Here is a 27,521-nt window from a genome sequence, read left to right as displayed (position 1 = left end):
AAAAAAAAAAAAAAAAAAAAAAAAAAAAAAAAAAAAAAAAAAAAAAAGAACTGGTTACATTTATAATATATCAAATATAGTGTATATTATACTGTTATTTCTATTGTATATATGAAAATGTACAGATATTATAGTGTATAAGTCATTAAACTATGAAAAATATAAGTACACTTTTTGTGTGGACTGTACATAATAGATACATTTGTATCTACAATTGTTTGTTAAATCAATTTTCGAACAAAAAAGTTATAGATATTTATGAGAAAAAGTTGAAATAAGTTTTGCAGTTCTAGCATTTGGTAGTTTTGATATACAATATTATTTAAAAGTCATAATACATTATGACAATTTATCTATTTAATAAAATAATAACTACACTGGTATGTTTACGCATCTATTGAAAATATATTTTTCTAACTGCGTTTAAAGCGAAGGTCTTCGTATTTTAACACGCTAAAAATAGATTTGTGCGAGAAAATTATGTATGTCACGTAAAATTGTAGAATAATATGGTTAGTCCATACAATTCTGTAATGTGTGCACTTATATTTAAATTACGAACGCAATTTATTTTAAAAATTCTTTTCTTAAATATTTTATTCTATATGTGCTATTGAAAGTTTTTGAATCTATTAGTATTGATATAAATAAAGCAGCTATAATTACTAAGAATATACGTTCATACAACAAATATTTAAAAGCATAAAAATGATCGAATGAAAACCAAACAATACTGTTTCCGCTAATATAATTATTTTATTTTATATTTTTTTTGCTGAATTTTCTACCAAATAATAATAGATTATTTAGTTCGTTTGATTAAAAATTTCGTGAAAAAAGAAAAAAAATGTACCAATTTAATTTTTAGATGAATATTATGATCTTAAAGGTTATCAAATTATTGCAGAAGATTGAAGCATGCATATACAATTATTTATGGTCACTTTTTTTAGAATATACTAAAAGTTTTAGTATTCAATACTCCTAATACTAATTAATAATAAAAAGGCAGAAAAATGACTTCCACTATGCATTTCGATGAACTTATAAACTTCAGAAACGTAAGTTATAACATTAGATATTTTGATGATTTTTTTGTTGTTGCGTGGATATTGTGTTATAGTTATAATATTATTGTTATACGAACATAAATTTTAGAATTTACGAGTTTGTATCCTCGCTAAGTTATATTTGTTAATTATTCCACAGCTTTATGTTTATGTATTTTATTTTGTTTACTGATCATTCATTAATCATTAAAGTTATAGTTTTTTAAGAGCTTCGTAAAGATTTTTTAATAGGTCAAGATTTATTTAAATAAAAAAAAATAGTTCACATTCTTATTTTACTAAACAATTAAAAACAATATACTGATAAATGGTAATAAACGAGGATACTTTAATAGTTTAATGGACTCATTTAAAGATTTACCATTTTCATGGATTTAAATAAAATTACGTTTTATGCTTGATTATACAACAAAATTATTGTACGTAAGTTCAGAATAACTAAATAGCATAAAGTGTTTATGTGAAAATAAAACCGTTTGATTTCATTTCAATTATCTATAATTTATACTTCTCGTTTAATAATATTATAATAACGTTGCTGGATATCCTGCAGCACTGTATTTGTATTATATTATAATATAATATGTATACCTACGGCTTTCGGATATCGTTCGACAAAGGATTCTATACGCGCACACACGTATAGGTCTATAATATTATATCGTCTATTACATACTAATCGAGTATTTGAGTGCAGGACTGCAGCAGTGTTGCACGTGTGCAACACGGTAAATTAAAATTGATACTTATTGTACATTATGTAAATAATAATTATAATGTATGAGATGTTATGGTATGTGTCTCATACAACGTGCCACATATTGTACGCATTCCGATCGCACCTCATGCCATAAATTATTTGCATTGAAACAAAAAACCCGAAAACCAAAAAACAATTCCCAGTGATGTCTCCGTCTGTGTGCCTCCTCCGCGGATAATATAACACTGGCCGCGGTCGAGTCGCTCTACACTTAAAATGTGCTTATATTATATTATGCATTATTATTATTGTATGGCGTTCAAGGTCTGCCGTTCGCATTCCACTGCGGTTCATTTGCCCAAATAATCCATTCTTATACCACCACCGTGGTCATTATTACGCACAGCGTGGTTAAGATGCTGCACCGCTGCTACCACCGTTTCATTCTTCCTTCCTTCCTATTCCTTCTACCGTCTCATGCTCGACCCGCCGTGGATGCGATAATATCAATATTGTGTCCGACGCGAAATTTGTATTACCTGTCCATCATCAGTATTTCTTCACGATTACCGCCGGATATACCTGCGACGCTGCTGCGATGTTTTTCGACTTTTTCGATTTTTCCCGATCGCCGTAATAATAACATTGTCGACTGTCGTCATAATTTATTTTTCTTCGTCCTGTTAGATAAAAACGTTGTATTATTACATCTAGTTTCGATATAGTTTAATGTATTTGATTGTTATTATAAACTGACGTGATTGAGTGTATTATGATATTTAAATATTTTTGATTACTATCATAATATCGTTCTACCTACGCTTTCAGTCGTATTTTAAATGCTTGTCGAAACGGTATCCGATGCACACGTGCATTTTCATTATTCAGCTAGAAGGTTCAGAGACGTGTTGTTGGCCAACATTTTAGCGACTCAAAATAAAAATAAGGTATTGTCATTCTTACATAGTTTTAAAAGGTGACTCAACTGGGTACAAAACTAGGGAGGAGACAAAATAATTTATTCACTAATCGAAATCATAAAAAAACGGTTTGATTGTTTTGACAATAATCTTAAAACTCGTTTTATGGACTAGAAACTTAGAAACAAACAGTAGGTACCCATCTTTCAATAATATTAAACACATATTATATAAGAGTTTATTAAAAAAAGATGTTTTTATTTGTTTGGAGAAAATAATGTGATGATTATCCTGTGTGACCTGTATGGATAATCTTAATTCGTAAAATAATATTACCGCCAGTATGCGATAACGTTGACAATATTAATTTATTATGCAACAGATGAAATGTGAAATAAATGTATTTTATGCAATAATTTCAGGAAAAAATATTTATTTTACAAATTTACCTGTGTTAAATGTAGGTATATATTACATGCACTCAATATATTTTAGAAGATTCAAAAATGTCTGTATTGGCATATCTGCGAGGGGAAGGGGCAAATTATACCTTATTGCCCCCACAAACATTTCAGGGGGGACAAGTGTCCCCCTTGCCCACCACAATTGCGCCACTGGTTTTATAAATATAATATATTGTGTATATACTTGCTATTAAATACTTACGTGAAATGGATCATTGCCCATTAGTAGGCGTACTTCAGGATGTTATGGTGTGCAAATAAATTAGCTGCATGAGCTAAGATTCCAAACTTAGTTGTAGCTGACGAGCTTATAAAAAATGACAAACTTTCTATTGCAATATGATTAATAGGTCTTTTCTAACCTTGGATAGTTGAAATTCGTAGTGAATAAAGACAATTATTGAGTTGTGTTCGTTGTCCAACGTATATAAAAACGGTTTAGTTATAACGTATTATTGTTTTAATTTTCATTCTAAAAGTATATATTTCATCATTTTCATAGATAACTACATGGATGACATGGATGCCTTTAAGGTGAAAACAAATATAAAAAGAACTACAGTATAACAATGCATCGTAATATATTGGCACAATAAATTCAACTGTAAACATAAAAGTCATGAATATTATAGTTTCGACATAAATTGCTTACTAAATATTTGTTTTAAATTACAATTTTATATATGTTATTATTATTTAATATTTATTACATATTGCATAGTATTGTTATTGTGTAAACTATGGTATATATATTATTATTATTATTATATAATATGTAATATACGTATGACTTTTTTAAGGCGCATTTAAGGGTGGTTTTGATTTTTAAAATAATTTTTATAAAAACCCACGCAGGCATATATTATTTTATTTCTTACATTTTCTTAATTCAAACAAAAGGAATAAGTACGTTTACTGTTGACACTCTTGCTGTATACGTATTACGTATGCCATAGCCCATAAGCACTGTCATTTGAATATTTGATATACCTATACGGCTATACCTATATTACGGGTTTCGTTATGTTGTAATGCGGTATTCCCAACGTATAACCAACACTCATAGTTCAACATTCAATTTATATCCATAAAAAAATTAATTTCATACACATATTTTGTAAGTTTAAAAAAGAGTAGATTCAATTATTTTTTTTTTAAGATTGTAGGAATGGGGGCGTTTTCGAGAATCTGTCAAATGCCACAACATTGATTATGATATCCGATTATTATGACAGCTTATACTCTAGTTGCTGTGTAATAGTTACATACTTTCAGTTCTGTTTCGCCTTCCACCACAGTTATAAAAAATTTATCATATTATACGTATTTTGAATTAACTGTATTTTTTTTTCATTGTTGTTTGATTGAATGACGCCCGTAAATTGAATAACGGCGTATTATTGTGTGTTTGTCGAAGGCAGAAAATACTCGTCATATGATGCTCAAATTTCGAAACAAAAAGGAACAAGTTAAATAATCATTTCGTAACTTGAATTAAAATTGTTTATCATAAAATCGGTAACAAGTATTATACTCAATTATTTCTACGGTACATAATCATAACATTTACAATAATATACGACAATCTTAGTATTGAAATGTTATCAATATTGAAATATTTTAATGATTTCGATTGTTCTTTGGTTTAATAAACTATGTTACAGTTTATTTAACATTATTTTTTACATTGTTTGTAAGAACAACTAAAAGTATAATGTAATTTAAAATATATTAATATGATTTGTATAGTATATGCATCAACATATGAACAAAATATATTATTTTAATACTTAATACTAAAGATTATGTAAATTATATGCGTTCGAAAACAAAATACTGCAATTTATTATGATTTCATATAGTATATAACAATAAGGAATTGTTAAACTATTTTAATTGTTATTTTACAGGTTAACAATGCAGGAAAAGCGGCAAAAGCTGGTGTTCGAGAAGGATTTTTAATTGAATCGATTAATTCTGCATCTGTTGATCATCTTACATCCAACGAAGCTCAAGCATTAATTAGAAATTCTGGAGATACATTGACCATTGGCGTTTATCGGTTAGTATATAATAATATATAATAAATTGATATAGGTACTTTTGATTTATAATCCAATATATTATGACTTACCGACTACCGTCGAATTTCAAAGCAAATATATGACATAGTAGTAGCTCGAAGAAAGTATATTTGAATCACCTGTTTCACAATATACTAATAGGTAAAATTAAAAGGTAGGTTGAACAATGTTTTAAGATTATTTTACTTTTATAACCACAAACAACCTATGCATTCACTTTTAGGAGAATAGCGGTAAAATGTTTAGGGTAGGTGGTCTAAAAATTCTAAACTTGAGTCAATGAAAAAAAGTTCGAATCATTAGAATGATGTGACATACCGTCCAAATTTGCCCCACCTTGTTATAAAAATGTTACATTAATATCTTGAAGATATTCTTCGAAGATAGTGTCTGTATTTGGATGTAAGGAACTTAACTATTACTTCTGAAGCTGCAGACTACAGTGTTTTAAGAGCTGAGTAGAAGCACAGTTTGTTTGAATTTCACTTATTTTGTTTTGTAACACTCCACAAAACTTCGTTTTTTTTGTGTCTGCCCAAGGTTGTTTAGGTCAAAAAACTGCTGTTGATAATCTGCTATTTGTTATATGTATCTTCAAGATCTTTTTGTGTAATTTCCTATTAACTTTTTCCGTGATAGAATCACCTACAACAAATTTTGTAATTTATAAATGTTGTTATAAAATTAAAAGTGTAAATAACATTGCTTTTATGGTCTAAACTCTAAGGCATACCCATTAAATATATACTATAAAACTATAATTTATAGCTTTTAAGTTATAAGTAAATAAAAATTTTGTTCGTTGCGAGGACGAACTCTCACAAATCCATTATATAAAAGCAGGCGTCCCCCGGGGAAGTATTCTAGCACCTACACTTTACAACATATTTACTTCCGACATTCCTCACTCCGAGAACACCACTCTTGCTACCTTCGCAGATGACACAGGCATAATCTCAACTAATGTTGACCTAACCACAGCATCTTATAATCTACAAACCCATCTTAATGAACTACAAAACTGGTTCAATTTGTGGAGAATCAAAATAAATCCAAATAAATCTACCCACATAACTTTTACTCTACGTCCAGATCATAGTCCCCCTATGATCCTCAACAACGACACGATTCCCAAAACACAAGCCACCCGTTACCTCGGAGTCCACCTCGACAGTAAACTCACTTGGTCATATCACATAAAAACAAAAAGGAAATCACTCAATTTAAAGCTCCACAAAATGAAACACCTTCTTAAATCAAATCTTCCTCTCAACACAAAACTCGTAATCTATAAACAAATTCTCCGCCCTACAAATGACTTACAGAATACAGCTACGTGTGGGGTACCTCCAAAAAATCCAACATTCAAAAATTCCAATCCAATTAACTCCTCACCAACGCCCCCTGGTACGTCAGCAACCTCACACTCCACTCTGATCTCAAAATCCCAAACATTAATACCCTAGCCTCCCACTACTATAAATTATTTCACAATAATAGTCAACCACCCTAATCCACTCATTTCCAATCTCTCCTCCCTCGCTCTCCCCGATAACCACGTCGTCTAAAGCTGGGACGTCCAGTTTTGCAAATTATTAACCATGTTACTTATTGTATACTGTATAGTATAATACAGATTGTATATATTTTTTCTTTTAATAAAAAAAAAGTATATACAAGTATAATGAGATACCAGACCAAAAAAATAATAAGAATAAAACATTTTAACATATAAATAAATAAATCAAATACAAAATTAAAATAAACTGAATACAAATTATACTTCCACTTCAAATTATTATTTTTGTCAAAAATAGTTTGAAACATTTTAATTTCAATTGTTTTACTGTTTTATATTTGAAATTACCTGTCTTAGAATTATCTTCGACATAAACGAAGAAAACATTTTGCGCCTGAAAATTACAGCAATACAACACATGTTACTTTAAAACATAGTTATCGTGATAATATACTTCTAACCACTTATATACTATCCGATTAAACCTACTATTTTTTTTTTTCCAAACTTATAAAGTATTTATTTAGTAACTTATAAAATATAAAAATACAGTCCTGTTTATTTTTAAAAACTTTGTTCATTATGTTGTAATATAATACACCGGTATAGGTATGTACTGTTCTATCATGTCTAAATGGTTTTTTTAAATTTAAGTACATTGTTTGAATCTAAAATAACGATTTAAACTAAAATATATGAATTATTATTACACGCATAAATGAATATAATATTTTGGAATTTTTTTCAAAAATTATTATTTTAAAGTATTATATATTATATTTAAGTATTATTATATTTTGAAACTTTATTTTAACATTCACATCAGTATGAATGTCCATTATTAGATATTATTAATGTATGGAAATGCATAACTATTATTTAGACTTTAAAGAAAAAATCATACGTGACGTTTATTTTATTCTAATTGTTTATTATGTCAGTAGTTGAATTATTTCGCAACAATAATACTTTCAACAGGTTATAAAATTAAAAAAAATTATTTGGGTGTCGACCAAGTATATATGTTCTGGACGGTTAAACCCCACGCCCATCCTGTACATTACAATAAAATCACTGTAATCGTGATAAATCTCGATGCTTCAAGACACGCCTTTTTGACCCTACACACGACACACAATTTTCAAATCCACTGAAATTTACATACTATCAATACGTAAAAAAACATTTAATTTTACTTCGATTTAATAAATATTATAATTTCCACATATGGTATATGTACAAACATTTTCTAATCTTTATTAAATAATATTATATTCGAGCATTAATCCATGATTAGCTTTCAAATATTTATCAAATGGTATGTGTAACATAAATAAAATACTCATTTTTGGCTTTCGTGATTATACGGTAAATTATAATTAAACGTATTTTATCAAAACTTTTTAAACATTTTTAAATGATGTACCAAATTATAAATTATTTCAAATAATAATAAGGTTTAATAGATTGTAATACAGGTTCATTGTATTTTTTAGGTATATTTAATATTGTTGAATATGTATCAATTTCAGATTTATATAAGTCTACAAATTTTATTTTTGCACATTAATCGAATATATTTGACTTTTTAATGTGGAAATGTTATAAATAGTTCTCGAGTACCTATACCTATACTCATATAATGACATAATATATAAATCTTTGTACTATTTTATGTCTTTTTAAGGGTATATCTATAAATAGCCGTTGAATTATTCAAAATTGTTCTTTTAAAATGTATTTATTTCAAATTTACGAGCAATTGAAGATGAAATAATAAATACTAATCCCAATTGATGTATTATGCACGTTGTATATACATATATATATACATAGTGATATACCAAGAAGGCTCACCCCCATTTTTTACTTTAATGATACATTCATTCGAATTTTGATTTTGATTTTTGAATAACTGCAATAGGTTCTGAAAAAAAGAAAAGAGAGATTTGTAATGATTGGTGAATCAACCTGCATAAGTAATAAATAAAGTAAATACAATATATATCTAATTAAATACAAATAAAAATGCATTAATCATTATGTAATGATGTAAAAATTGGTATATTATATAACCATAAGCATATTAAAAATAAATATATGATACCTTAAGGTTCTTCCTTTGGTTTTGACGTTACTGTATGTCTGCATATACATGACACCGCAGAAGCATGGTAAATGTACCTCGGTCTACTGATATTTTTTTTTTGTACCTATACTATTTTATTTTTTAATACTAAATGTTTGTCGGATCGGTCACCCCGGTAGTGAATATTATTGATTAGACATGCCGCTGATTTGTAGGGTGTGCTTCATGTTTACGTACCTACTATTAGACACGTCATTATATGAAATATATATAAATCAAAATAAAGTTATGTTTTATTGAATAAGTGATATAAATCATATTGTATAGATAATTATCTATACGACGGAAAATTGGTATAACAATCAAACAACTAGATTTAATTTGTATACGATAAAGAATATAAAAAAAATTATAGTTGTAAACTATCAAAAATTAATTTAATTTAATACTTATAAGAAATTATACTGTTATAGACAAAAGCATACATTTCTGAATTTTTCGGGGAAACTAAGGTATATTATGTTGAAAAAAATACGTGGAAGCTATGCGGTGTACATATAAATACAGAGTGTAGGGAGTGTAGGACTCTCCCACGTTCAAATAAATATAAACAATTATTACTTACATCAATTTATATATTGTATAGGTATTTGTTTTAAGTATAACACCACATTTTGTTTGGAAGACAGTAATTCTCAATTATCATCATTGGTCGTAGTACACAACTCGCATCTAACCTATTTATACCACTTATATAAAGTATATCACATATATAAACAACATTTTAAATACATTTTTATATTTTAATAATAATTATTGGCCTTATTTTCTAAACTGCGGGATAATATAATAAATAATAAACTATCAAGTACTTGATTGGGGGGGGGGGGGAGAGATGTTTTTTATAAATATTTGGGAAGGGCAAATAAGTCTCTAACAGTCGCCACCTTATTTACACCAATGATTATAAATGCTAATGTGTATTATTATCATAAAAATGTTTTATTAGGAAACATAATTGGCATTGTATAAATGATAAATAACTGAAATTTGTTTACATACATTAAAACAACGTGGAAACTAAATCGAAATGTAAAGGACCGAAAAATAGTACATTTATAAAAACTTTTCTATCTTTGCGTCTTGTTCAAAAGTATTCAGTTACATCAGTCAAATTTATCTATGCTATTTCATTTAATTATGGAGTCTGCAACATTATGCTTAACATTTTAAATTAATTTTTACCTATGCCATGTCAGTGACAGTCGTATTATTATTATTTATCAATTTAACTTAAAATGAGGTCAATATTTTATTTAATGTGAAAAATATTTCTTACTATTGAAAATACAATTACGTTTACATAATATTTAAATGTATAAACAGCAATAATACACATAATAATAATATATAAAAAATATTTCAATCGATTGGTAATTTTGTATTATAATTTATAATATATAAATATTAAGTGTACACACACAGCAATACAGCATGCACCTTGTTAAAATCCGATTTGAAACGAGGATATACGGTGCAGTGATTACTTTTTTGTACACACCGCTATAGGCTTTTTTCATACATAAAATATCATCATTCTTTATCGTATTAAAATAATATACATATGCGTGTTAAAATTTAAAAAAAGCCCATGACATATTTTAAAAACTAACAAATATATTCGACATTGAATTAAATAATTCACAAATGATATTTTAGTGTAATATAATACATAAAATATTCTAAAATATAGAAATTAGTAGCGTTTCCTATACCTACTAGAAATTATGTATATTTTACTGTTGAAAATAATATTTTAATTACATTATTTTAGGTTTAGCTGATGATGGTATACATGTTTAATTTAATGACAACAATGTAATGATAGTTTCTATTATTTTTAGGCAATCGAAGTCCAATATCGAAAAGAACGACCAAAAACATGAAACTGGTAAGATTTTTTTTCCCATGTTATTACTTATAAGTTATTATCATTTGCAATTTAACACGCCAAACTAATACCTTGCTAATTGATTTTTCTCTCAAACTAAAAAAAAGTATAACCTTTCACTTAATTATATGTGGTCTCATTCTATCTAGTTCAAATATTTTTTTTTTGCAAACTTTTAAAAATAGAAAACTTTACCTACTTTATCACATTTTTTTTCTACTATAAATACATTTAAATTAAAAATAAACAACTGGAAATTATGACGTACATCTTGACTAAAAGAAAAAAAAATTTTTAAATAACTATTTTTCATAATTTTAATTGAGCACAATTAGTACACTCAATCTATACATTTAAGTTAACTGTGAAATAGTGAAATTTAAAATATTTAATTTAATTAAAAATATATACTTTCTTACATACATTACATTTATATAATATTTGATGTATTGAAGTTACCTACAAGGTACCTACTACAATGTACAAAAGCAATTAAGTGCATATTAAAATAATGAACGTGATTTAAAATATTGTGATGGTGAAAACTTTCAGACAATGATAATATTCATTTTGAAATAATAGTATTCATCTCTTTCTTGATTTGAAAAACTTCAGCAAATTTTAATATGAGTAATTAATACAAGCGATATGCTGTAATTATTATAACATTTTATCATTCAACTTAATTATTATTTAAATTATATCAAATTATGTATTTTTCAATTACGCATAATATATTTTATACATCCGAACAGTTTTTCATAGTATAGTATAGAAAAAATGATATAATATAATATAATATTTGTTTTGTTTACTGGCCCATATATGTATACAAATGTAGGCCATAAACGTGTCTTTAAAGTATTCGGTACTTGAGAAAAAAATCAGCCTTGTCTAATATCAGTGTGGCCGATTTTTCGACAAGTCTTTTAGTGTATTATCGAGTGTGGTCCAGTCGACCGTAACACCCCACCGGAGTACTGTTTCTCAAACACCACCATGTGTCTTCAGATAATCTTTGCCGACGAAAGTGAACAGTTTACTTTAGTGTCTTGTATTTGTCGATAATAAACGTGAACATGCGATTCGCATTTAGATATTGGTGTATTGATCATTTTTATTTTCTGTGCCCTGTCAACATCAACACTACAATGCCGGAGTACGAAAGTACTAAGTCGAGGTTAAAAGACAAATACCATAGGCCAAATAAGTTAAGAGCAAAAATAGGTAAGAAAAATATTTTAAACGCAACCAAAAAAAAAAAATTACTTTATACGTTACAGTTAACCTCGAGATCATTTCAAATTGTTTTTTTATTTATTAGGTAGGTATTAGAATTTGTCTTTTTGATCAAAATAAATATACAAAGAATATATATTTATTATTTAACGTTAATGGCTGCATACATTTTTTTTTTTTTGTTAAATTATAACAAAATAAATTATTTTACAATAGATGTATTGTAAGACACTTCACATACGATAGTTTATTTAAAAAAATATATTATTTTCTATAGTTGAATATTTTTGTTTAACCTTTTACCTAACCTATGTTAAAGTTTATTTAAGAATTATAAATTTGAAAAAATAAGTAAGTGTCTTAAAATGTTATTAAAAATATCAATTATAATAAATACCATTATATAATAATTGATAATCCATAAAATAATGTTTATTATTTTAGTTGTCGTAAAATGTTGTGTAAAAATACGAAATATAGGTGGTTATACCTATAGGATTTCCTATTTTAATATACCCACGTGCTTAAATAGTTATCGTTCAATTTAGGTAAAGTAAACCACAATTATCTATAATATATATAGTATTGATTTTTAAGTTCAATCAATTGTATAAATAAATTCAATAACGTTAAATTTTGAAGTAAAATGTAATTTGAAAATAAATGTCAATATGAAATACTGCAGTTTAAGGTTTTTGAAAAAATTAAAAATCGCTTTTCTGATAGTATTTGTTTTACTTTCACAATATACATAGAATTTTTATTTAAAAAAATAAAAATTTTATTTCTGCAGTAGGATGTTTGATGTTTATCTGTAATATATATAAATACACAGCAGGATATATTTGTAGAATATATAATATATAGAGCATAGGCTATTTTAGTATATCCGTTTATTTCTTGAAAATTATGAAAATGTCATTGATTACTGATTAGTTTACTACAGAACCTTCATCAAATCAAATTCAAATTTAATTTATACTTCTAATTAAAGAATTCATGATATTGTTTATTAGTGAGCTTGGATATACAAAAATAGGCCTTGCACGTCACTCCACCCACAGGAACTACACCCATCCTGTCCATAATTGGACGATTAGTCTCAATAGTAAATAATATACAAGTTCTAAATATAAAATAGGTAAGCAAGTGTGTAATTCGTTTTTATTATTTAAAATCTAAATATATTTTGCATTATTGAACTTAAAATAACAAAGCTATTTGTTTTCTATATTATAATTACTTTGAAACTCATCGCTAAAAGTTTTTTTTTAAGAAACACAAGTTAATAATATACTTATAATTTTTAACTATACAAGCAATAAAATAATAATAATCAATATACATTTGTAATTTAATCATAAAACGATACTATGTGTCATTTAACGACTGAATGATTTAAAATTTCGACGATATAATAGAATTCAAATTATCCTATACCTAACCAAGTACTCAAACCTGTTTGATATTCGATTTTTATACGAATGAAAATAAGAGTTTATGGCCAATTATTATATCATAGATTTTGTACACTATATGGACAATAGTTATTTCTATTGCTTATAAAACAATTTATTAGAATATGTTATAGTTTAACTGTTAAACTCTATCAACACTGCATTGTATTAATAATGTACATCTGTAATAATAGGATATTTGATCCTATATAATACATGTGCATTAGGTATACCGTATACATATATTAACCACCCCATATGCACAGTTCCGTTGACCTGTGTCTATTCGTCTGTCATCCTTTTCATTGTGCGCATGTGTTACCAACAAAAACACGCGTACATAAATTAATGACTATTGTACGTGTGTGAGTTTGTAAATAATGAGTTCGTGTGTGTTAACCCATCTCCGGTTTTCGATGCTATATGTTACTTCCTCTATTCGGCGGGTGTGCCCTATCCAATCTGTGCTCACGCAGCGGATCTACCACAGTCAGTCGATGATGCTGAACATCATTGAACAAACATAGCTCACTAACCGCTTAATAAAGTCCTATATTGTATGTTGGATATATTACGAATGATTTTTTTAATTTTGCTGTGTTGATCTATACTAATATTTTTATAAAATACCTCCTCGGAATATTATTGTTGCAGAAGCTAAAGCAGGCACGGATATAAGTGTAAGACCAAAACCGACCGAAGCAGAAACACCGAATAAAAAAAGTGAGTAAAAACAAATTTTCAAATATGTTATTTATATTATATTATAATTACATACTAACACCATACACATAAGAATTGAATGCGAGTAACTTCAATAGTGGAAGTATATTTTTAATTTTATTTAAATATACCTAACTGGTTAAATACTTTTTAAAACGAAACAATTAACATAATTTAATTTTAAACATATAGTTAATAGTTGTATAGTAAATAATAAAATAACTTATTAGTACTAAATATAAAATTAATCTCATAATGCTCAACATAAAAATATAAAAATAGATAGCCCAAAATATATAATATTGCCTATAGGTAAAAGAGTACGAAAACGTAGGAGGAAAAAGAAACGCGCAGACTCACCCGAAAAATTAAATGATCAACATCCGAAAACTGTACCAGATAAAATAATTGAACACACTCGAGAGTTAACGCAAATAACGGAATGTCCAAAAATACAAATAGTACCAGCAAATTCAGATTCACGAGTTGGTGAATTAGAATGGATCAAACAAAATGAAGCGCTTTTAATAGCTGACTTAAAAACACGTCAACAAGCTGGTCTACCAATTCAAGTAGTAGTCAGAGTTGAAAAAATTACACCTTCGGTACCAGAATATTGTCAAATTATTCCAGACTTTTGCCACCTAGATGTTATTAAAGAGGAAACAAGTGCAAGCGATGAAGATCCAAAAAAGGAAACTTGGGAGTGTTCCGAAAAAAATAGAAACGTGAATAACTTCAAAGAGGTACTTGAAGATTGGGATTCAAATGTCGACAAAGAACAAAATCATGAATTAGAAATCATTTCAGAAGTTAGTGCAAGTGAAGTTATAGCTTCAGAATGCCAGCTCGAAAGATTAGAGTCTCCGTCTTTAGTCAGTGAGTCGGAGATTCTCAGGTTTGCAGATATCGTTACTACTGAAAACGAATGTGTAATTGATTTAGAAACACTTGAACCGTTAAAAAACGTGTTATTAGATGTGCGTAATGTAGAAAATAATGTATATGTCGACTGTGGATCACAGAGTATTTCAAACAAAAATAATTTAATTAATGGAAAATATAAGAACCATTTCACTACGGAAAATGTAAAGGTTAACAAAAGTCCAATACAACATGAAAAAATAATTAATAATAGTATAATTGTAAATGAAAATGAAAATAGTAAAAAAAACCAATTCATAACAAATACTTTACTCGATATAGAATCGTGTTATGAAGATGTACACTTTCAAAAAAATCCTATAGAAATTCATTGTAAAGATAAAAAAGTGAACAACATTGATATTTTAAATACAAAAACTCAATTCATTAATACCTCTGCTTCAGTCGAACTTTCACGTAAATCGATCATGAAAAAAAATAATGAATTACCAAAGAATGTTTTTAATAACAATCAAGAGTACACGGAACACGATGGAGAGTCTTCGGACGATAGTACTATAAAACAGTGTAACATATACGACCATAAACAAAAATCATGTAGACAAAACAAAGTTTCCATTAACGATAAATTAAAACAGATAGCTAGATTACTTCAAGATGATACCGATGATTACGAAGAAATACAATCATCACAAACAACTTCTAGATGTGTTTCGATTGCTTCTGATGCCGACGTGGATACCGACTGGGTAAGTTTTACACTCTCTGACGGCGAGTCGTCAAAGTCTTTATGTCTATCGCCTAGTCAGTCGAGATCGTGTCACGCTCCGTCCACTATTTCTAAAACATCTGAAATTATTGATCTGCACAAAAAATTTCTCAATAGAACAATGAGTCCAAATTTGTCACCACGTCTAGATATAACACCCACTGTAGATATTTTAAGTTATAACAAATCTCAATCACAGTCGCCGTCAAAGTCGTATAGTTCCGAAGTTTTCGACGAAGCGTGTCGAATGTGCGGTACTAGTGACGAACCATTATCTGATGCCGAGTGTCTGGTGTCTTTGCGCAAGTATCGAGAAACACGATCTAGACTATTGGGTGTGATCCAAAAAGAGCAACAACTTAATCGATCAGTCATCGATCGACCGTCATCAATGCCTACGTTTATGGACACGCTGTCGTTTCCCGACAACCACACGAGGGAACTCATGTACGCAGAGTACATGGAAAAAGTGAAAGAAAGAGAAAATAGACTTCAAAATAAAGTTATTAGGATAACAAAGGCCAGTAGACCGTTGTCGTCAGGTACCCTGCAATCATTAAACGATATCGATGCAGAGTTTGTAACCAAAGCTCGAGAGAGGTTGGATAAGTTGGGCGTCGAGGCGGATGTGCATATAGAAGTGAAGGATGAATATTATCCAAAACACTTGGAGGACCTTGTCCCGGAAGAAGAAGTTTGCGTCGAAGAAGTGCACATGAATGGTGAGTCGAGTGGATTGAGAGTGTGTGTACGTTTTTGTTTTATTTTGTTTTACTAACACGGTTTTTGCAGTGTGGCCAAGTCTAATTACGTTGCTTCGATACGAATCAGCAGAAGAAATTTCTAAAATAAGCTGCAAATGTCCATCGTTCTGAACATCTTACGGTGATTTTTGTTTCTATAGACATATAGTTGTCAGTTGTGTGAACAGTTGATGCCGATACAATTTGTTCAAGACGTGTATACATGCACACGAACACCTCTCTCACTCACGCACAGACACACACACACAGACAGACACACACACACATACATACATACACACAGACACACACACACACACACACACACACAAACTTTGTGGCACTATTTTTATAAATGGTATACGACACGACACGTCGGACGACTGGACTGACCAAATTCTGTTTCTATAATTAAAACTGAGTAGAGAGAGGTGAGACGAAACCTTACACGATTTTTCTGCATACGGCGGAATAGCAAAACCAACTTTTAAACATGGGCAATATAGTGTTTAAACTTTTACGTAAAATAAATATCATTAAATGTGATGGTTAATCGATACATTCAGTTCAAACATTAAAAATATGAATATTATATTATTATATAGGTACGTCTATCGCATCAAAGTAATATATAACAACAATATACCTATATTATTTTGTTTAAAACTTGATTTTTTTAAATTTAGTCAGGACAAATAACAAAATATCTAAACGAAGGATATCTGATTGCTCACTGCTTGACGAAATCGATCAAGTTTTTGGCGGATTTTTGACTAGAAAAAATATAGGTTGGTTAATAAATGTATAAGCTATACATGCATGCACAATGTTTTGCATTGAGTCTGTGCGCATGAGTTCGTAGCGTTTTGTGATTGGTCCAAATAAACGTTAAGTATTTTTAATTCACAATAATGACAAATCGAATAATTGACTATTCGTAGTAATAAATATATTTTTAATTAATTTCTATAAAATATATCAATGTTCATAAATTAAATTTTGCAAGACATTATTGATGATCTATTGTATTATAATGTATTATTGAGTATATAAGTACTTAATGTAAAATAGGTTGTGTTTTGTAAATTGTCTAAATATTTGTGGTACTGTATGACAAAAAATATTGCAGCAGGTTTATATAAGACATAACCTATACGATATCGTCAATATCTATTAACAATTATGACAAAAAACTGAAATATAACAATAATAATATTGTTTGATAGTTAAAATTGTAAATATCTTATTAAAAATAATATGGGTACTGGGTAGGTACCTATATAATAAAATGCAGTTGCATAATCATCCAGTAAACAAAAAATTCTGATCAGCAAAGTTTTTGTAAATAAAATATAAACAATAATCATTAACTAAAAATTATTAAAATTAAATTGAACAACAATATCATATTTTATTGTGATGCATGACTTGTACAGTTGTGCACACTTATACTAATATTTTATGCTTGTAACCAACTTATATAGATATATGTTATTATAATGCGAACTATGAGTATAAATGTATAATAACTAATATGCAATACTAATTCTGAAATAGTTTTTAAATGGGTGCTTATTTATTTTATTATTACAATTGACAGGACATTTCCGTTAAGAATCAATTTTGAATTTGTAAATTAATTATTAAATTACGTCGTTTATTAAAAGAATACCTATCCATCATAACATATATTAAGCATTTATTTATAAATTCAATCTGGAAAATAATAAAAGCTCTTTAGGTCTAGACACTATGATAAATGATGTATACTTAATTTTAAAGAAGTATCTGTTTTCTAACTGAATAATAATTAATTATAGCATAAAAATATTATACTGAAATACTGAATACAAACATAGAAATATAGGTATGTCAATATGATGAATAATGTTATATTTTGGTTGTTTAAATTGTATAATATATAGACTGCTAGAGTACTGTACTATATTACATTTATCACCAATTTGACGCCGAATTTTAAAAGATCATTTTTAATAGAATTCAACTAGACTATATTGTCCAAAAATATTTGTATGTGTACGTTACATAAATATTATGTAAATAAACGAAAAACAAAATTTTACATTAAGCCTCCGGTAAATCTAATAATAAAACAGGTGCCGCCTGAAAGTCGGCCACCGTTGAGTTTCAAAGATCATTAGCCAATATTTTTTTTTCATTATTTTTATTTATACAGTATATTTTTATGTTCATTTTTACTCCCACCCCACAATACTCGAACAGGAGATTTCCCGCGGTATTTAAAAAAAAACAGTAACGCGCACACTATTCAAACCGACGCCGAATCGAGCGCGTGGCAAAAACGTTCGTCGCATACCGTTGAGTTTCGTTTCCGGTGTTTTTTGCACTCTATTATCAAGTGTTTAAAAATTATTTTTTGTTAATTTATATGAATTAATGATTATATGATGCGAGATAAAAGCAAAATTAGTCCACAGTTCAGAGCTGACGCTAAAAAAGCAGGTATGCTATTTATAATTGATTTAATTTATTATTGAAAAAAATCAATCAGTAATCAACCTGACAAATATAATTTGAATTAAAGCTTTAAACATCTATTATATTGTGATTATAATAGTTAATTCCAATATTAAGTTTATATAAATTCGATATCTATTCTAAGGAATATCCGTGTAATTATTATTTTGATTAGATATTATACTTGAATAGGCGTACAAGGTGTTTTAACAAATTATAATGCAAATTTGTAAAAAACTACTATTGCGTCAACATTTATTTAATAACAAACAGATACTTTTGGTTCTTGTTTCACTGTGAATAATTATCGTTTCTATTTTCTAATAATAATTTTAATAAGTAGGTATTGTTCAAATAATAGTTTTTATATTTTATTATTGAATATTTTTGTTTGATACAGACAAACAATATAGTAGATACTGAATTTAAATATTTTAATCTAGTCGACATGGATTTAGTTCTTTGATTAGAATTTTGAATTTCATTCACCGCAACTAGTAAACAGTAAATAGGTATTACTCATTGTATCCTAAATTTATAGGTACCTAGTGTATTTTTTTCGTTAAAATGAATAGTATTTACTATGGAAAATCGACCTATTTATAGAGGTTTTAAATTATTTAGACATATCTGAGTCACCACGTAAGCTATATATTCATTCTAAATATATTTTAATTTTTTAATTTTTTAGAACGTAGGCCATAAAATAGGTACAATAAAATCTCAACATTTTTATAGCATGGTGTAAGTCAATTTGCCTAGACCGTTTGCCGTTTTACTTGTCAATAAAAATAAATTAATTTAAAATTAATATCAAAATATATTCTTACAACAAAACGATTATGGTAGTATTCATACATTTTAAATAAATGTATGATTTGTATTTATTGTTAAAATAAATCAAACAACTCTTTTTATTTTTTATGTACGATTTGCATTAAAATTCTTTTCTACATTTATTTTTAACAAGAATTTTTATTAAGGTACCTATTCTATTTATGAAAAAAAACATAATGTTGAGTTATGCTAATTTTCAACGGGATAGAGCCCAACTTTAATGGAATTTAGAAAATAAAAATTATTGTTTTATGTAATAAATTGCATTTTCGACGTCATTTTTATTTATAACTTTATTAACCGTAATATAATTTCAAATTTTAACATTTGTTGATATTTTTCAATGGGATTGTCGATTGAATAATTTTAGCATTTCAATAATTATTGTATATGATTATATATTGGTAATTATTATATTTAGTTATTCATTTACTTCTACTTTCTACAAATATAACTCAAACATAATTGTTTTTCGTTAATTAAAATATTAATGCGAATATATTATATTCCAGTAGTAGCTGTTTTCTATTTAATTAAGAATTGAGTTTTTTACGATTCACTCTGTAGTACATAATTGCAATATTTTAGATATCACTGTCGTATTCTTTATTACCTCAGTTTTCTTATTAAGACAAATTTTGCAAGAATAAATTACATAAAATACGTATTAAACTATAAAAAATGTTCATGATTGATTGCCAAAATCCAAAACCAGTGCCAGAAAATCAAACTATCAATAATACATTTCGTTACTTCAACTTCCGTTTATATATATATATATATATAAATTGATTTTTTTTCGATGGCCAAACGACATTACCAAATCCCTTTTGACTTCATTACAAAGTAAACACATAAAAAAAATCTCATATGATAATAATTAATATTATTTCATTATTATGCATAGGCTCGTCTTATAAGTTTATATATTTGTTTTTAATATAATATACTTCACCATCTGGCACAGACGAGTTTGACCATTTGCCAATATGTGTTTCTTTTTTCAGTCTTTAATCTGTCCATTCGTCTGAGAGTGAATCATTTTTTTCGCCTCGTGCGCTTTTTGGCTCTAGATTACAGTATTATGTGCAACGTGCACCTATGTGTGGCGTGGGTGTTTTTATAAGAAAAATAAAAATAAAAATGTATAAATGTTATCAGGCTACCAATACATACTATTATATGTGCTATGCATCATGCATATTGTTACTATCAATTGTTACTGAACACTTTTTAAGATTTTCTAAACGAAAACTGTGTAATTATTCACATTTTTGAATTAGTTATGTACCTATTTATGTATCACTAATTCATAATATTATATTATAATTGATGATACATTAATTGTATTAAGTAATGAACATGATTTTGATTTTAACTATAAATATTATACTGAAAGTTTTGTAAGTCGATGGCTTCTTTACTCGAAAATATTTTTGTAAATAAACCAATTATACCACATCTAAAATAATACTACTGATGCAAGAATTATTGTGATATTTTCTCAAGGTGTATATTGCATTTATATTTAAAATAATTAAAATCGTATATGTTTATTGTGTACTATATAAATTTAATTGATGAGGGACGGACGTGGGACGGACGGAGTTCCTCTTCTTTTTAGAAAATATTTATGAGTACCCCTTCTAATTATATCCAAATAAACCAGATATTTAGATATTCAGATAGGTATGAACATAATTTTTAAATTTTTTACTCCCCTCTTCTAATTGTTTCCCAATTCAAACAGTAATATTTCAATGGCTTAATAGGTAACTAATGCGTAAAACAAAAATTAAAAAATACTCACTTTATACTTACCCAGCAGTTGAATATATTGTATTTATATATAAGAAAATCAAAAAACAATGTATTAGATATACTATTCCATCAATTTAATAACTAGTTAAGTTATACACAGTTACATTAATCTTATTTATTATGAATAACAACATTTTTTGTCCTAAAAATTACCCTTAATTATATTATTACCTACGACTAATACAATATTGTACAACTAAACTAATAATAAATTATAATTTAAATCATTTGCATTTCTGACTATTCACAATGTACCAACTTTTTAAAATTCGTCAATGTACAAATATTTAAAAAACAACATTATTTTAGAATACAAATACAAATTAAAACACACCTGCGGGCTGTGACCCAATCATTCAAGTTCAGCGTGTACGAAAAAACCATATGTTTTAATGTTAGTACTTTTTGAGTGTAACTTTAGTTAAACAATTTAGTATTATGTATCATACCTTAAATGGTAAACGTGCGCACCCGGATAATCTTATTTAACAAGAAATAATTCTATATAGTTGAATAGTTAATTATAAAACTAAAGCATGTGTATTGTGTGTGACTTATTAGAATTAATTTCATTGTTGGTGTTGGCCCTAAGACCTCATCATACCGATAATAACAATGGTTGTATTTGTTCAGGTGTCTGGTCACCAGAGCTGAAGCATAAATCATTGGACTTAGAGAATATCTCAAGAAAAATAGAAAAAAAACAGCCGCGGACCGAACTACCTCCAGTATGGACACCCAACTCCAGTCCAACACCTGAGAGAAAGTCTTACAAGCCAGTCAGGTTCGAGTCACCAACGTTATCACGAAAGATAATCAATGTGGATACTCAAAAAGTATTAATTTTAATATTAGATTAATTAATCAATGAAGATATGAATTTAAAAATACAACATTTTACAGGTACCTTCAAAACCACCGGTTGACTTACCTGTATTGAGCCCTCCACTACCACCTCCTCCACCACCATCATTACCATTGAAAACGCAAGGTAAGAATCATAAAATATTTTAACTCTCTTTTTGAACATTATTGTCTTGCACTCGGCACTTAACTTTATCACAATTTTGGTGGAAGGCGATGAAAATGTTCATTGCACGGACAGGAGACTTCCGAGAGTTCAAAGCCCTACCGTTACACTCCTTCAGAAAGCAAGAGGTATAACATGTAACATCTATATTAAATTAATATTTTAATAATAATACTTTATCACTAACAAATGTGTGTGACTTTTTTTTAAAAACCTATCTTACATTATAATATAAATATATATAAATAAATAATATATAAATACAAGGCTACTACAGCTACTTCATAGATAGAAGTGTCAAGTAGGTCTAAAATTGAAGCTCGATAAACTTATTTAAAGGAGCTGAACCTTGGATCTATATTTGTAAGCTTTGTTACATAATATGCATATAATATACAATATACATTTTATTAAATAAAATTAATTTTTTTTTTAGGGAGGGGGGTCGGGAGGAATTTTATATTTGAGAGAAGTTAGCCCCCAAGTAGCCCACTAGCTCCTCTAATAAGTAAGTCCTGCTTCCTATAGAATATTTTTACAACGTAACTGTGTTCAATTTCTTGATATAGTTAAAGCTAAAATTAGGTAGGCATATAAATAGGTAGGTAATAAATCATATTAAATTATCATTTTGATCATCGATGTACGATACTACGATGGTAATATATATTACATACAATACCTGTCAGCTGCTCATCTATGTTCTTTACAGTATATACATGCATATTATATTGTTTGTTTTAATACTTTGTTGTATGTTATTACTGTCTATAATATGACGTTAGAATGTAACTGTATAGTTACCTACGCGGCGTTTTATATAGTATAGTACCTACAGCATGTGATTATTAAGTACCTATCGTTATTTACTGTTATCAAATAAAAATTATCACTTTAATTATAAATTGCATTTTTGAAATATCACTAGAACACCAAATCTCCCATAAGATGCACAACTTTTCAAAACAGTTTAATAAATGTAATTTGTTATTGGCTACCTTTACTTACCATTTTAATTTTATTCTTTGTTTTCTTTTATTCAACTATTCAATCAACACCTACGATATAATGCAATATGATCTAAGACTGGCTTAGAAGATTGTATCAGTGAATTAGTCATATCTATATGATTAAAATTAAACTTCAGTTATTGACTGTGAAATTGAATTTAATGCATAAAAATATTTTTTGGAAAGTTGAAAATATTTTAAAAAAAGAATGTTATATTAATATCCAAACGTCGATATAAAGGGTTTAATTAATTCAACTCGTCATAACGATTAAGTAATGCATTAAAAAAGAGTAAAAAAATTATACAGATTTATCTACATTGGACATAATACTTTTCATTATTTAAATAGCTTTCATAGTACTTATATTTTAAATTAAATTATAATATTTTACAATAGATAATATTACGAATATTAATCTGTATGTAAAGATATTTTTATACTTGAATTTAAGCTCGGGTACTCATGAGTGCTTATTTAACTATACATACTTGATCGTTTTGTATTTCACTAGTCACTACTCTTATGCATACATCAATTTTACTGAATAGTTAGTGTGCAATAATTGTATGTCATTACAAAATTGTCTATTTGATTATATAATAAGTATTTAGAAATAATTGTAATGAAGTAACGAACGAATGCGTATAATTAGTTACATTTTTTACATTAGCCGTGAGCATCGTGGAATAATATTTAATATTTATGTTAAGTTAACCTGTACGATAATAATTATTAATATTTTTATTTATAGAAGGACAGTTACCAAAAGGCTCTGCATACCTCAACTCAGAAGAATATAGTATGGACAAAGAAAATAAAACTAGAGGTTCTACTGTAAAACGTAATGTAGAAACCCAAGAAATAAGTAAGTAAAATTATGAAAAAAAAATAATAATAATAAAAGGCAGAATAAATTATCATAATAAATGTTATTATACTATTTATTTATATTAATGGAGATTATACATGTATGGGGTGGAGGGTAAGAAATGAAGAGTATATTATCATAATATTAAGATTTCTGAAACTTAAAAGTTCGACGTTTTTAACACTACTAAAGTATGCATATGCTAAATGTTTAACATGCACGTGTTCGTGTCTTCGTGACTCGAATAACATTGAAACTCTGAATAATTCAAAACATTTATCAGTCGTATGGACACGTGATTAAGTTATTAAGATAAGACCCGTTTATCGTGCAAACGTTGAAAAGTGCACTGTACCTACTTAAATACACAGCATGTATGTTTTTTTAGTTCTAAAATTGTATAAATGTTCATTACCTTAATTCGTAAAAATACAAGTTCAATATTGTTATTCGATTTCATAATTGATTTTTTTGATGTATGTTTAGAATATGCTTCAAGGCGCGAATATGACAGTCTGCAATCGGATGAGAAAAAGCAAAAAAAAATGGTCGAAATCAGTCAAAAAAAGTATGAAGGCATCGGCCCGACAACCAAAGAAGGAGTACCAATTGTATTAAGATCGGTGTGTTAAATTTTAATTAGTGTCTACTATACATAGTTTCAAAGATAATAAAAGGGCCATATAGATCGAGACTTTATGCAAGAATGACCCAACTCAAAAAAGTAGATTTTCCGGTACCGTCGCTTAAAGGATTCTTATTTCTTGCAATGCTCATCGTTATGATCTCAGATTTTTAAAATTAACATAAGTGCTTACTTCACATTCTAAAAAATAATAAGTTCGTGTGGATAACATTTAGAATAACCTCCAAAAATGATAAACCAATCCTTTGAGTTATGGCGTTCTTCCTAAATCCAATATATATATGCAATATATTAATATTTCATCATAACATCTACAGTACTTATATGGTTAGTAAATGAATATAACAACAACAATTGTTTTATTAATTGATAGAAAACAACACTTTATTGTTAAAAAAAGTGTCAAAACAATAATGTCCTATCATTTGACTTGTGCCCCTGTTGAAAATAATGTTTTTAATTATTTTCAATAAAACTGATACATTTTAATTTGTGTCACTTTAATCAAAAATGAATGGTGTTTACATTTTGACTGTCTGAACACAATTACATTTATGACACACTTTATAATAATAAACTAGTGATTATGAGATAAGAGAAGAACGACTCAACAACTATCCTGAGGTCATTTTTAGAATTATTAAAAATGTCTTTCTTGCACATAAAAACAAAGGAATTTTAGTATAAATTGTCATAGTAATCTTGAAAATGGCGATTTTTGAGTTGTGTCACTCTTCTTGTGCACCGATATTATATCTATTGGAAATTAGTTTGGAAAGTAAATCTGATCCTATACAAATTATTATTTTGTTATGTCTAATTTGAAATTAAAAAAATGTTAATTATTAATAAGTAAGTAGGTAGTAAATATTTATGCTCTAAAAAATCTAAAAATAAGTACGCACTTATGCACTATAAAGTATAAAAATATGCTAGAATTTATTGAAAATATGCATCAATAAAAATTAATTAGTTATTCATTCAATCTTGTAAGTTTTATTTTATTTAAATTTAATAAACTAGTTAATTCAAACTTTATTTTGTTTATTAAAAATTTAAAACAGCATTTTAAAATTAAACTTTGTGAACTGTTAGCTAATCTGACTAAAATATACATATATGTTCAAAAGTAGAAACTAATAAAGTATAAAAAATATTTGACATAAAATATAACGAGAAACCAAAAATAAACTTGACGCATGTAAAGATATGATCAAGCCAGTAAAAATTGAACAAATATGCAAAAAACATGCAATATTAAATTGTTAATTTGACTTCTCTAAGTAATTAAACAAATCTCTACTTTATTCCGTATTTATTTAGATTTTTAAAAAAGTTTTTAATAATTTAAACATTCGCTATTCCTCTTACATATACTATACTATCATTTATGTAGGATTATAAGCCATTAGCCAATTAGAATATTTATTAAATGTCAATAAAAAAAATTTATACTTTATATTTTATTGCATAAGAAGGGAAACAAATTATAAGATCAAACATTTAACTGCATATTAAACACTATATTTATACCATCCAAAACCATTAAATAATATCCATTAATATTGTTCATATCTAATTAATAAATTATTTGTTACATTTTTTTAGGAAATCAAAGAACCAAATCAACCAAAATGGTACAAACAGATGTATGAGTCTTTACATAAGTTTCAATCCGATGGCAAGTATTTAATATTGAAAGTATAAATTTAGATTTTTAATAATACGTACATTATGAAAAATGTATTTTAATTTCATTTTTAAAATTAATTTTATAAATAATTAAAATTAATTATTACTTATAGTTTTAGTTTAAAAAAAAAAACATTTAATTTAATTGTTAAATATTATTATAACCGTAAGTTGACAATATTACAGATGACGGGGTAACAGTACGATACAAAACATTATCGCGAGGTGATAAATCTATACATTTACAGTTTTATACTCAGTAGAAGACTAAATTGAAAAATGCTTAGCTTGACTTATGATTAACAAGATTCTTAGTTTTTAAAATCATTTATAGTTGCATCAGAATTACAATCTGTTTAATGTTTAAATATGATTTTCTTATGTAGCTATTTAAAATGTTTAATGAAATGATAAAATACTACTTTTTGTTTAACTATTATAGCTTACTTAGATTTAAAATAGATACTTAAACTAACTTAAGAAAATGTATAGTGCAGGTATA

The 27,521-nt window shown here is 27.3% G+C and overlaps 1 protein-coding gene across 13 annotated transcripts in view; it reads left to right on the top strand.

Annotated features, from left to right (window-relative positions):
• The window catches only part of LOC111031471, a 58,244-nt gene that overhangs the window by 16,764 nt on the left and 13,959 nt on the right, over positions 1–27,521 (top strand). For 4 of the 13 annotated variants that reach the window (XM_022311416.1, XM_022311419.1, XM_022311420.1 and 1 more), the window contains 12 exons: positions 5,065–5,216; positions 10,751–10,797; positions 14,148–14,216; positions 14,529–16,592; positions 17,300–17,401; positions 22,404–22,606; positions 22,674–22,761; positions 22,848–22,928; positions 24,565–24,678; positions 25,168–25,304; positions 26,936–27,008; positions 27,206–27,244. In XM_022311416.1, the coding sequence (XP_022167108.1) occupies positions 5,065–5,216; positions 10,751–10,797; positions 14,148–14,216; positions 14,529–16,592; positions 17,300–17,401; positions 22,404–22,606; positions 22,674–22,761; positions 22,848–22,928; positions 24,565–24,678; positions 25,168–25,304; positions 26,936–27,008; positions 27,206–27,244 (3,169 nt within the window). Of the gene's footprint in view, positions 1–977; positions 1,062–2,331; positions 2,718–4,450; positions 4,623–5,064; positions 5,217–10,750; positions 10,798–11,749; positions 12,025–14,147; positions 14,217–14,528; positions 16,593–17,299; positions 17,402–22,403; positions 22,607–22,673; positions 22,762–22,847; positions 22,929–24,564; positions 24,679–25,167; positions 25,305–26,935; positions 27,009–27,205; positions 27,245–27,521 lie in introns of those variants that run through there. The other 9 variants (XM_022311426.1, XM_022311418.1, XM_022311427.1 and 6 more) reach the window with 9 other exon arrangements.

The sequence above is a fragment of the Myzus persicae genome, unplaced genomic scaffold, assembly GCF_001856785.1.
Source record: "Myzus persicae strain clone G006 unplaced genomic scaffold, MPER_G0061.0, whole genome shotgun sequence".
NCBI lineage: Eukaryota > Metazoa > Arthropoda > Insecta > Hemiptera > Aphididae > Myzus > Myzus persicae.
Note: the sequence above shows the minus strand (reverse complement) of the source record. Positions and strands in the feature narration are given on the sequence as shown.